The following is a 13,120-nucleotide window of genomic DNA, read 5'->3' as shown; positions in this document are numbered from 1 at the left end:
CTCTTGTAGCAGTCGGATTCTCTGGTCAACTGCTGCGTTGCCGCGATGGAATCAAATGCGAAAAAAGATGTGGAACCCCATTAAGGGGGAGGTCTTTCAAGAGATTTGCCTTTGGGTTGCGGCACGGTTTTTCCGAGTTCCATTCTTTCCCATCCTCCTACGTTTCAACATCTATGCTTTCCTCTGCTGCCCTCTCAGGGCGCAAGTAGAAAATGTTCCAAAACAGGCCTGTAAAATGTATATATACCTAACATTTTAAGCGTCTTACATCAGTCGGTGGGTATAGTGGCTAAGAAGTCGTATTACGAACCAAGATTATAGAGGTTCGAATTTCAACATGCACCTTTTTTTTTACTTCTCTTATTAATTTAACAAAATTGAAGCTCTTAAAAAATAATACATTATTACTGTGATTTACGCATCTGCGGCAAACCATTGAAAATATAGTTCTTAAAACACTTGCGCAGTGTGCAATCTACAAAATTTGGCAGTATTGCTCGTAGTTCATCACAAAACCACAAGAGGCAGCAGAGGAAAGCATAGCTGTTTCTTTCTGATTCCATGAGCTTATGGACGCCGTCTTATGGGGTTGAAAACCCTCCCCCTTAATGCCTCTACCTATATGTGGTGCAACTGGTGCATCTAACGAGAAGAAGTGAAGTGGCGAAGATGATATATCAGTTCGACAACTAAAGTAAGTATTGAAACGCAGATCCCAAATAATAACAGGGTAAAAGCGCTTGTCAGATTTTTTAAACTAATTCGAGGTTTTCCGGATTTCTTTACGTTGTACTTTAATGAACATTTCGTCACTTCCGGATTGAATGTTTCTATCGACTTTCCCAATATTCCAGTTTCCTGCATCCTTAGAATACTGTTGATAAATATTAGTTTATTATTTGACTATTGTGTATATTAAAAACAGCTCATTTTATACCCTCTGTTAATAGTTTCTGTGTATGGACTTTTCTTTGGCAAGAAAAAATAAAGATGGCCTGGCCAAAAGGATTCTTTAGCCATTGTAAAATGGCACGAACCTGTCTTCTCTCGATCCATGGAAATGATTTTCTGGACGACCGGTTTTCCCTGCTTGCCGACGAAACAGGAGCTGGAAAGTTAATTCATGTGGCTAACAAAAAATAATCTTTATTTAACTAACGTGAATGTAAACATGATCCCCAGATCGAACTTTATCAAGGCAAAGCTCCGTTTTATTGCAACGAAGACTCGGGTCTTCTCTCAATGAATCACCAAGTTTCCTGAAAATACTGAAATTGGTTTGCTATACACGAGGGGATAAAGAATATTGCACATTTAAAAAAGTGACTCAATAAAAAAAATACCAAAGCAAGGGTAAGTAACTTACCAGCAGCCTTAAATCTGCTGCGAAGTTTCTATTGACTGTGATTTTAAGACCTGGTACTTTTTCAATATCGTACACTGAATTAATGATAGGTTTATTATTGGGTGACGTGATGAAAGCAATCAGCGTTGAACTGTAAGCTTGAACAAGAACGAAACAAGCTAGACACCAGGCAGCCGCTGCAAAACGAATTGCTAGTTGTCTATTTCCGCAATATGCACCTTGTCAATTACACAATAAAACGTCATTAAAATATCGTCACGTTATTTTTAATATTTGATGTAACCAAATTATTGTAAGATAAACTTCGATAAACTTGTAACCTTGTGAAAGAAGGACGCAAATGACGTAGTCGATTATTTGAAAGCTTCCTCTGAAATCCATTTCCGATGGCTTTGATCCCATTTGTTTGTTTAGATAGACAATACCTTTGCTCAAACCAAACAGACTTGCCATGACGGCTGGTACTGATAGACAAACGCAAATCCATACCTGAAAAGATGTGGTTACAACAACATTAGTTTTGTATTGTTAATTCGGGTGAATGTGATTAGGTTTACAGTACCTACCGGCGAAATTGATACAGTGTACCAATTTCGCCCGCTTTTAGCATGGCGTCTTATGGCGCTACGCGATGTTATTTTTTATTTTTTAATTAGCAACCTAGTTGCTGTAGTCTTAAGATTTTTTGAGGGGGGTTCGAAACATAACTGGAAACATTAAAAATATGCGCCACCCCTTTATGTACATTTCCCTACCCCCTGGAATTGGCGCCAACTGTACCCATTTCGCCGAGCGAAAGTTGGGGCAGTTGCCGTGCTTTTCTAATGTCACTGCAAAAAAGGGCCCTGTTTTTTTATCCTAAGAAATTAGCGCTAGACTTACGCCCTTCTAGTTTTTAGCAAAAGATGAAGAATAAGTTCATCTTTATTTTAAGTATTTCAATTAGTTTTTTTTATTAGTTATTTAGAAAAAAACAGCAAAATTTTCCTTGAATGATGAGTCTCTCTAGTGGTAGGCATAGCAACTTCTTGTTCAGCAACGGGAAATTTTGCCGTCTTTTGCCTTTCGGCCCTAAGGGCAAAAGAGGGGATATAGTCATATAGGCAGCACGAAAAAGAGTGGGGTCTGTTTTAAAGTGAGGGGAGCTAATCTCAACTTTGAAGTGAGATTACGGGGGAAATTATTATTTAAAAAAAAATACCATGAGAATCAGCGTTAAAAACTGATTCTAATGATATTTATTTAAAATGAATCCCTTATTCATGCAAGGACCCTATTGGTACACTGTAGGGGAGGCCAGACCCATATAGGACACTGTACCACGTTAGACAGGGTCGGTAAAAATAGTAAAAATGATTCAAAAAATCCAATTTTTCTACAGTTTACTCTTAGTAGTGTAAGCATTAACTGTTAGGGGCTATAAGTTTCATGAAAATCTCATGGTTATTTCCTGAAATATTCAAGAAATAAAAAAACACGGGAAAAATGCGCAAATTTTTTCCTCACTAACGGTGCAATTTTGCCCAAGTTTGACGGGTTAAGTAAAATCTGTTCACATAAAAACATAGGCTAGTCATTTGGCTACAGTATTCACCCACATTTTTATTTATAAGTATGATAGTTTAGACGATATTCACATTTTAGTGGACGGTCTCTCGGGGTAATTTGGGACAGGGAAATTGTCCTATCTTAACGAGAGACTTCAGCGCCACCAACATTTTTTCCCTATCTCGCCCCATATAAAAGTTGTAATTCTTTCCCTATCACAAAACTTTTTCAGTTTTAAAGATATCATTTTCAAAATTTGTTTGGGGTTTAACTAAATTACCATCTACATTTCCTGATTTTTTCATAATTTTGTATTCATCCTATCCCTCTTTTAATATCCTGTCTAACATGGTACAGGCGTCTGTCCAATATTACCCCGGCCTGGTAAAAAAACACGAAAAAATTCAAACCTCAATAACTTTTATACTTTTTTTAAAAGGTATTTAACTGAAAAAATCATGGGTGTGCGGAAACTTTTTTCGCGTGTTTTTGCAAAAATGTTTTCCCTTTCACGTAAGGGTATGGGAGATATGGGGAAAAACCGGTCCAATATGGGTCCGGTCTCCCCTACCAATTTCGCCAGTAGGTAGTGTATATATGTATAAAGTATACGCTACTTCGGTGCTCATGGGTTGGACCAAAGCGCCAATGTTAGTAGAAGAATTGGGAATCGGGATGAGGATACTAAAAGGACCGGACATCCACGGAGATGAAACATCTGCATCTTTAAATCGCTCTGATGTTACCACTAAAGCCCCGAGATACAACTCAGCGTCCTAAAATGACAATTTAGAATGGTTCAAACGTGACATTGCTTTATTAGCTAATAAAAATTATTCATGCTATATTTTTGTGTTAAAGTAGAGTACCCGTTGACGTAAGAAAGTCATTCCACCTCGCTGATTTGGCAAATCTTCTACGACCATATTAGGTCCAGTCATGGGTATGTATGAATATCTATAGGGAGTAATTAAAGATGAAAACAAATGCATCACAGTATGATTCCTTGCCAAATTAAGAACATAATAACCGCTATAATTACGTGAAATTGTAGCGAAGAGAAAGCCAGTCAAGTGCGAGAGAAACGGGTCCCCCAGACTGGACGGCATGACCAGTCGAATTTCTATTCAATTTGAAAATTCCTGGAAGCTTATTCATTTACATGTCACAAAAAAATAAAAAAATAAGTAATTAAACCAGCATAGACTACATTATAAACTTTTTACTGGAGAAGCAATTAAACGAAGATGTTTTCAGTTTAGGGGATTTGACTCCTGTTGAGGTAACGCTTCACTTGGCCCAACAACGACTAGTTGTGCGTTGAACCGGCCAATGAACATGAAGAGGACGAATGGTAATCGCCTCATCGCGTTGCTGCTCCGTGGCTGCTATTGGTAGGTTCAGCAATAGTGGAGGCCTTTTTATATGTTTTAAATAACTGCATTGATTTTTACTTTAAAAAAAGCAGCGAAAATAATTGTAGATGGTTTGTTATTGTTTTTTTTTGTTTTTTTTTTTTCGTAGCCTATTATAGAGCTTAATCGCCATGGAAACGATTTTTTTTAAACCCAAACAGAAGGTTATTCCATTCTTGAAAAATTTGTCTCCTTTTGCCCAACTGTAGGCCTATAGGTAACAATTATTACAAAATTGGCTGTATTTTCGTTTGTGATTCTTTTGTTATAATCTTTTCCTGTCGTCATAGTAACACAAAATCTCCTGTGGAAATTAGACGTAATTAAAGTGATGCATTCAATTTCATTCAACGCCATGATCTTTATATTGCATAGTTGACATAGCATATTCATCGGGTTGTGCGTCTGAGTTTAGATTTGAGCATTACCAAGTACCGGAATGATTTTCAAAAATATTTAAAAAATGCAAGCAATAATTTATATGGCGTCCAGATAGTTATTGCATGTCGATTGATAAAACATAATCAATTGCAACATAAACAATGAGGAGTAACGCGACGAATAAAATGAAAACCGTTCTATGTTTCCTGCAAAAACTATCCCCAGGATTGAGCGGTAAATTATGGCTAGAGAAATCGGTCAATCTCGTTACTATGCCTATTTCACAGTAAACATTCAATCGCGAAACATTCAATCGCGAAACATTCAATCGGGATCGTTTGTTGCTTGCATACATTATATGTTTCTTTTCTTTCTTGAATTTTTATTGATTGAGTGGATCGAGATGAGACACACAAAAAATAATAGGTTTTGAAGAGAGGAGTTAAGTTTAAACTTAATAACTGTGATTAAAATGCTGGGCGAGTCCTTCAATTTCTTTTGCTGATGGTGTGATTTTTTTACATTTATTACATGACATGAATTTAAACAACTAAAAAATATACAAAGTTGACGAATATTCGCATCCAACTGGCGGTTTTCGCCTTCGGCCCCACAATAAAATTGCTGTTAAGCACGTACAAAATAGTGGAAAAGAAAGAAAATGATTTCGTCTTACGTAATTTGATGTTTGTTATCGAATAGTAAATTAAAATATTTAATTTGTGGGACTTTCAGCTTAACCATATGACCTTCAGTGATTTGATTCTAATAAACTATTTTTCTTAAAGTTTCATGGTGTAAATGTTAGCACTACAGACTCTGAATATGGAAGTCCGAATTCAAATCTCGGTGAGACTTCATTCTTTATATCTTTCTTGGAATATCTGTGGGTTTAAAAAATCTACTTGGAACCTAATTTCATTTTAAAGGCGAATTATTTGGTTATCTGTGGAATTTTTAATTAATTTTTAAAGATTTTGAAAACGGGGGAGCAGACAAAGTGTCATCGATAGCTTTTCTTGTCCATTAGGCTAGAAAAGAAAAATCTATAATTAAATGGAACAGCCGCGGCAAAATGTTGGCAACAATTCCATTTAAAATTGTAGAGACACCTTCCGACACGCAACATTCAAATTATGATCAATAATGTTTCCATTTTAAAAAATAAAAGATAATCATAACAAGAAAAAATATAAACATAAATAATACCGGTGCTAAAGAAAAAAACTAATCAAACAAATTGTTTTCATCAGGTCTTCATTTTGAAATTATTTTGTCTTATTATTTATTATTTATTATAATTTATTATTATTATTATTTATTTATTATTATTATATTGTCTTATTATTTTGCAAAGGGAAATTATTAGCACATCTTGAGGGATAAAGCTTAATTATCTGACGTTTCAGTTTACAAAAATGATGTAAATGGCCAAATGGGATTTTTATTTGCATTTCAAGACAAGACTTGAATGTTTTCCATCATTTGACAGCTCTGCATTAACACAGAAACGGGAAATGGATCTGAGATGGGAACAAAGAGGCTGTTCTGATTTGCTTATCAACCTTATTCACTTTTATGAGAAAAAGGTTATGCTGGGCGTGCCGGAGTAGCCTAGAAAATCGGATTGGGACGAAGGCCGTGAAGGAGGGAAAGGACGTACTTCATTTTCTCTTCTTTTGTTATCAGCTTTTGTCAGTCGAAGTACAGTTCCCGTGATTCCGCGGATTCCGCAGAATGAAAGAATTTGAGAGGCGATCTAGGATTGCTGGTGAAGTCGTACCGCCGGTATGCAACTTGAAGAGGTTTGTAGGCGGATTCTATTCCCAGTAAATGAGTCAGACTACCAGCGGAAGCGGGTGCAGCCGATGCCGAGGCGACAATAAGCAAAGTGAAAACGACCTGTTATAGCGCCAAAACATTTCAAATTAAATTGAATAATTTACAAAATATACAAAGCAACTTACGAGGAAACGCATATTGTTTGTGTTAAGAATGGAAACTTGGTTAGCGCAACACACAATTCTGCAATGGATTGCAGGCTTATATATACGTTAGCAATCAGGGCGTTGGTCTGAATTTACTTCCTTGAAAAGAACTACCTTCATCCTCTTCGCCCGTCTTTCGTCGCGCTCATTGCGCAATCAATGATTTCGCAACTGATTCCATCTCGTTAGTTTGCTGCGCACCTTGGCAATCCTCAATATGGAATAAGCGTATTTAAATTAGTCTCGAGCGGTCTCGAGAACCATGGTCAAATTTAAAGAAATACTTTCACTGATTTTGTCGCCAACCGGCAGAAATGAAAATATTAAATGCTTATGTAAGAACACATCTTTGCAAGCAAAAAGTTGGAAAACTTTTAAATATGCTCTAATTGAAAACTCGGGTGTGACGGAAATGATCCAAATACATTATAGCCGCTCGTCCTTCATCGATATTTAATAAACTTGTTTTTGTTTTGTTTTCTTGTCTCAATTAGTTTGAAGGAGGATGACCATTAGGTAACTAGTAGTGGTGTAGACGTATAGTAGAAGCTGCTGCCAGCGATGCGGTGCTCGACTGGTATGGCCACAATCAATTTAATTCCCTTTTTATTCACGTCAAATACTCAAATGAGAATTGTATTTGGCAGCGGGATTTCGTTAGAGCTCTACGTGGCTATTCGTTTTTCGTCGACGTGTCATTCAACATCTGGTAAGCACGAACAGAAACAGTGACGCTCTGGCTCCAATAATTGCGTGCAGAGTTTTAGAACAACAACAACAGACACTGAAGACACTTGCCATGATATTAGAACGCTCGAAAACATTAGTGCATGGTCGTTTATACATACAGATTTTTACATAGAGACTTACGGATATATAACCGGATATGAGCGAGAAAAGCTTAGCAGGGGGTTTTCTACAGACAGACAGAAGGCTTGCAGGTGTGCTCCGTGTTTTTATCTCTGCAGTCTGCAAAGACAGATTGCAATCTAGCTGCGACTCCGAGTGACTCTGTTGAAATGAATGTTTTTTTTTCCATTTCTAATATATAAGTGTATCGTTTTGTTGTTGGGTTTCGACCAGAAACGGAACTCTTCTTCCGTCGTGTTGGCTTTAGCCTGACGCATATCAAAGGACTCATCCCTCTCTTCAACCTCGGCCAAATGAAGGGCGTAAGTCACCAAGGACAGGGCATAAGGATCCGTGATGGAGGGCAGTTCCTTGACGAGAAACTCGGCCGCTTTCTGCATACTGGGCCCGTACCTGAGTCCAGCCTTGTTCTCCAGGAATGCCAAAACGACGTCGGCCTCAGAGGGACACCTTTGCCGGATCCGCCCTGCATGTCCGTGTGAGATACTTTGCCCACCTCGGGGAATGATTCGTTGGGCGCTTGATTGGCCGACAGCCACTTGAGAGAGTCTTCGATGACGTGATCCTCGATGGTGATGTAAGGCTGAGCTTGGCGGAAGGATCGGGCCACAAAAGCCGTCAACCAGGTGCTACCAGCGGCATCGCTTTTACTAACATTTCAAATGATGAATTAAAAGACTGGACGCATTTTTGTTGGAATTAAATATTTACCCAAAAGCACTGAAGGATCCATCGTCCCGTTTGTAAGTCAACTCTTTCTGATAGCCCGTCTCCATGAAACCCAAGGCTTTGGATCTGATGACGTCCGTCAACTGACCGATATTCTTCAGATCGCCCCGAGAATTCCAGCACACTTCAAAAATGCCTCCAGTTCCTTTGTAGCTGTCAAATCAATCAAAGAAAAGTATTGACTATCTTACGATAAGAATGCATGGGTTCATCTCCATTGGAATTTGGTGGTTCTGTCTTTACCACTTTGGTTTCTGATTGTTCTGTGTTTGCTGTTGACGACTTGCAACAACATCAGGCATCACAGCATCAATGAGTGATAAGCTTTCCATGGGTTGTTCCGAACCATCCTGAAAAACAAAAACATAAAAGAGTAAAAATTTGGTGGTAGATAAATTTCATCATATTTAAATTGTCACACACATCTCCAACACTGATCTCAGACCCTTCTGGATGATGGAGAGAAGGGCTGCTGTTGGTACCAATTGATGTTGGATTGTGAAATATGTGACTATGCCAAAGGTGTAAGCAGAATGCTGAAAACCTATTTGAAAGGCAATCAGCAGCGATCATGACGCCATCAGGGTAGTCCAATCATGACGCTACCTATTCACACAAGTTGATAATTACAATAGTAGCAACTTAAGATTGAAAATAACATGATAGAATTCTCTAACATACCCGAATTGAAGGTAAACAACTTACTCCAGCGATAGCATTGCACCATAGACCACGCTATTGATGACGCTTGATGTGTTGGCGTCTGCTATGTGTGTGAATCAATTTGAAATGAAAATGATTCAAAATTGAATTCTTACAGATCAAATGTAACGAAAATTGTAATTCAAATTTTAAAATGATTAAAAATAAAATGTACACATGTTGAAGCTATTTTAATTTTTTTATAAGATTTCTATTTCTTATTTGTAAATTAAACGCTGAAGTTGACGATGAGCAGATGACGCCATCTTCATGACGCTATTGAACCACGCTAGTGACGCCACTATCACCGATAGATGGAAATCTTCAAAACCACATTTGGTATTCAATCAACTATAATATAAATTTTCTTTTCGTGCTGTATATTAAATCAATTAATGTATATATCATCAATAAAAAAAAAAAAAAAACCATCAATTTCGCCAGGGTAGTTCCACACCGCTTTATGCTGTTGAGCTATTAATTTTTCTAAAATATTTTGTAAATAAAATTCCTTGGCGACATGGCCGAGATTCGAACACCGACACTTGAGATTATTTCCCCGAGTTGCTAACCACTAGACCACCCGTTGACATATCCGGAGAAGAGAAAACATGGGCGTGTATGGTATGGCCCAGGTAAACCCCCCTTCACTCACCGCTCTCCCATGAGTGCGTGCAGCCTCCCCCGCTTGACCACCCTTCTGGCGGCTTGAGCAGCACCTCGCGTCAGCCCCATAAAACAAGAAACTTAAAAGTGATATGCGTTTGTTGCTTTAAAAAAAACATGAAATTAATATGGATATGTTTGAAATCAATCCGTAAGATTTATTTCATCAAACATTTTCATTTCCTACTTCACCTGAGTACTGGCATTGGCATAGGTAGAGGGGGGAGATGCGTTCAAGGCTGAGCCGCTGAAGGGGAGAGACGCGTTCAAGGCTGAGCCGCTGAAGGGGGGATCGAGCTACGGAACAAATAAATGGCGAAGAAAACACGGAAATTTGTTCATTTTTTTAAATTAGTGATAGTTAATAAGTGAAAACGACGTTTGAACAAATGAGTTTTACAGTTAAGATCAAGGGGAATACGTTCATCAAAAAATAAAGACGGGAATCAGCTGCCTAACATGTGAAAAACGAAACGGCAATGTGTGAAATCACTCATCGTGGTTTGAGCTACGGCAATGAATATATACGGTGGCGGATCTCTCGCAGATTATTCCGCCTTCTCGCTCATGTAGAGTAGGTCGAATGTTTTTATGAAAATATTTCAGAGTACCTTATGGAACTTAGAAATAATTGGGAGAAATAGGCCCACTTTGACGGAGAAATAGGCCCACTTTAAAAATATTTATAAAGTGGGCCTATTTCGTAGGGGCCTATTTCGTCCGGGCCTATTTGCCGGGCCTATTTCGTCGGGCCTATTTCGACCGGGCCTATATCTCCGCCAACCCAATCATTCCATTAAACTAAATGATTTTTTTCATAATATGAAATATACCCAAAAATATGCGTTCCACCAGATACGGGGTTAAAACCCGTGGTTTATTTGAAATAAATAAATCGCTATACATCATGATAGAGAAGTAGCGTTAGTGCAGCGTGTGGACGATCTCGCTTTGGTTTACGAAAAATATACAAGTCCCTTTTTTGAATAATTGGCATAAAATATTACAAACTAGGGAAGAGTAGTAGTAAGGGTTGACACAAATTGTTCTATTTTCCCTCCCATTTCCCTCTTTTTTTTATATCTTTTGGTCTTAAAAAAAGACCAAAAATTCTTTTATCTTGAACATATTTTTTGAAAATTTCATTAGTTACAATTCTAGCGTTATTAAAGTTATAAAACCAAAAGAAAAATGACGCAACATGCCCCTTCAACGGGACTAGTTGGCTTTCACTGTAATTCTAATGGGAGAACAGCCTACACCGGGGTTTATTTGAAACCTTGATTTGATCAAATAAAACATAATAACAACGATTTATTTTGTCAGGGTGGATTTGATATAATTCCCTTGGTTAGTTTTTAATATCCATACGTAATTTGAGCTAATTCAAAAATTAAGTTATTCATAGCAATGGCAATTTTCCATAAGCCAACTAGCCCTACGGTGAAAGGCAGAAATAGCCCCAACAAGGTGGTTTACAAAAAATATATTTTAAGCCACTATAATTTAATTTTCTGTTTACGCCTTTGCATATAGTCGATAAACGATAAAATTCTCTATTTCACTAGTATTTTTAAATAGTTCTTTCGTTATTCCAAAAGAAATTATATGAAAAAGCTTTTCGAAAAATCTTAAATAAGAAAAGTCAAAAAGTGTTTTTACTTCACATCTTCAGAACGGCTTGTCATACATTCTTGAAATTTCCAATATTAGTGCGCATGATAATGATGCACACATGGTAAAAAACTCAATTTTTAAAATTAAATATAGTGCTAAATAATTAGGAAAGAGCGACCTGCCCCCAAGCCTTTTAGCCCCACTCTCCCCTACTTAAATTTACGCAGCCTACTTGGTGAAAAAATGTGTCCGCGCCATTACTTATGACGAATTGATCTGTGGCCCGAAAATCTAACCACTAGACCATTTATTAGTCAAATCCAATTAAATGTTTGATAATCAAGTTGCTAACGAGGACTTCAGATATATTATCCTCAACTTCTTTCGGACAGTGTAGATTATTGAACAAAATAAATTTTCCAATCAAATTAAGTTTTTGAAATATACTTCAAAAATTTAGTTGCATTTTTTTTCACCCATAATAAAACAGGTAATAGAAATGAAATTTATAATAAAACCCCGTGATAAAACGTTAATAACTGATTATATCTCACGTTAAAATATCAAATATGAACGCATTCGATCAAACTGTTTTCCAGTAAGTAATTTTTTCACTAGGGACTTTAAGCATAATCTGTCCGTGGCGCCCGCAATCATTAACACGATCATGGCGGACAGATATCCTAGTATTAGACTAGGGATTCATTATTTCTGTATGTTCCAGTAATTCTCTTATGTAATACGTGACAAAAAACCTAAAATTATGAACGTTTGACAGTTTCCAGTCTTTGGAAATACAAATGCCTCCCAAATAACCAAATAACCGGATTCATGATTCATTTTAGCCAATAATTAAGGCGTGATTTAAGCGGCCCAGGAGATGGAAGAAGTTTAATATGAACTCAACTTAAAATTATGGACAGCGGCCTCCTTTGATAGATCTTTAATAAGCGCGGATTGCTACGTCGGAGAAGGCCACGACAAGCAGAATGAGTCGTTTGGTTCAGGCGAGCCTACAGCATGCCGGATGTTTGCCCATGTTTTAAAAAACGCCGAGAGTCTGTCGTCCATTTTACGAATCCCAGAGTTGACTACCTTTTGGGGGATAATAGCTGCTTCACAAGCAGTAAGGAGGCCCCTGAGATCCATTTCACCGCACTTAAAAAAAACCTTGCCGATTATCCGACAAATTATCCCCAAAAGACAGGAATCCAGATTCGGATATTTTTACTACCGAAAAAAGAGACAGTGGAGGGTACCGCTAATCGGCAATTTAGGTTATAATTTTTTACTGTGTATACATTCCAAGTTAAATGTTAAAAGCTTACATAATAGCTTCTAAGGGATTTTTTCCCTTCGATTCCCCATCACCAGTGTTGCCATATCCTAAAATATTTAACCATTCTCTTTCTCCCTCTTCCGTCCAAGGGAAGAAAGAGATTTTGAGATATGGCAACACTGGCGAGGGGGAATCGAAGGGGAGAAAACGGAAAACTTATAATTCGTGTTTTCAATTACGATTTCATTACTATAAATGAAACTTGAAAAATGTGATCTTATGACCACACATCGAGCTAATGCAGCTCTTTTTTAAGAACTTTCCCACCCTATAATATTACGTAGATACCGAATGACAGGCCTCCAAAGTAAGCCCATTCCCTACTAGGCCTCTTGGCCGTACGGATACTTCCGCAACGCGATAAAAACCACATATCGCGTTTTTGAAAAATTCCCAAAAAAAATCACATGATACCCCGCCCTAATATTATTAACCTTTGAAAAAATTTTTATTGAATTCCACCGAGAATTCTATTTTTGGGAGCGTTTCGAAAAACGCG

The 13,120-nt window shown here is 37.5% G+C and overlaps 1 protein-coding gene, 1 long non-coding RNA gene and 1 pseudogene across 3 annotated transcripts; all 3 read right to left on the bottom strand.

Moving 5' to 3' along the window:
• Positions 1-642: 642 nt before the first annotated feature.
• LOC124311877 (ionotropic receptor 93a-like) lies at positions 643-1,747 on the bottom strand. The gene is made up of 5 exons (XM_046776247.1): positions 1,687-1,747; positions 1,367-1,584; positions 1,160-1,282; positions 938-1,086; positions 643-874 (listed from the first exon to the last, which is right to left on the bottom strand). Exons 1-5 carry the CDS (start codon positions 1,745-1,747, stop codon positions 643-645), a joined length of 783 nt encoding a protein of 260 aa, XP_046632203.1.
• A 4,387-nt stretch (positions 1,748-6,134) lies between these two features.
• On the bottom strand, positions 6,135-7,205 carry LOC124312528. 2 transcript variants are annotated; one of them, XR_006910517.1, is made up of 3 exons: positions 6,983-7,190; positions 6,678-6,909; positions 6,135-6,612 (listed from the first exon to the last, which is right to left on the bottom strand). It is a non-coding gene; the product is annotated as an uncharacterized LOC124312528 (long non-coding RNA). The 2 variants fall into 2 exon arrangements; XR_006910516.1 differs by having other exon boundaries at positions 6,678-7,205.
• Positions 7,206-7,672: 467 nt separating this feature from the next.
• Positions 7,673-9,120, bottom strand: LOC124312424 (annotated as a pseudogene).
• Between the last annotated feature and the right edge of the window lie 4,000 nt (positions 9,121-13,120).

This window comes from Daphnia pulicaria, chromosome 8 (genome assembly GCF_021234035.1).
Source record: "Daphnia pulicaria isolate SC F1-1A chromosome 8, SC_F0-13Bv2, whole genome shotgun sequence".
NCBI lineage: Eukaryota > Metazoa > Arthropoda > Branchiopoda > Diplostraca > Daphniidae > Daphnia > Daphnia pulicaria.
The sequence above is the reverse complement of the archived record's forward strand: the minus strand, read 5'-3'. Positions and strand labels throughout refer to the sequence as shown.

Bases quoted from the DNA above. Each gene is read 5' to 3' on its own strand.
- LOC124311877 (XM_046776247.1), bottom strand. From the start codon at position 1,747: ATGGATTTCAGAGGAAGCTTTCAAATAATCGACTACGTCATTTGCGTC. The intron at 1,585-1,686 runs GTTACAAGTTTA...GTAATTGACAAG, and splicing joins TTGCGTCCTTCTTTCACAAG to GTGCATATTGCGGAAATAGA. The intron at 1,087-1,159 runs GTTAGTTAAATA...GTCGGCAAGCAG, and splicing joins GGGATCATGTTTACATTCAC to GGAAAACCGGTCGTCCAGAA.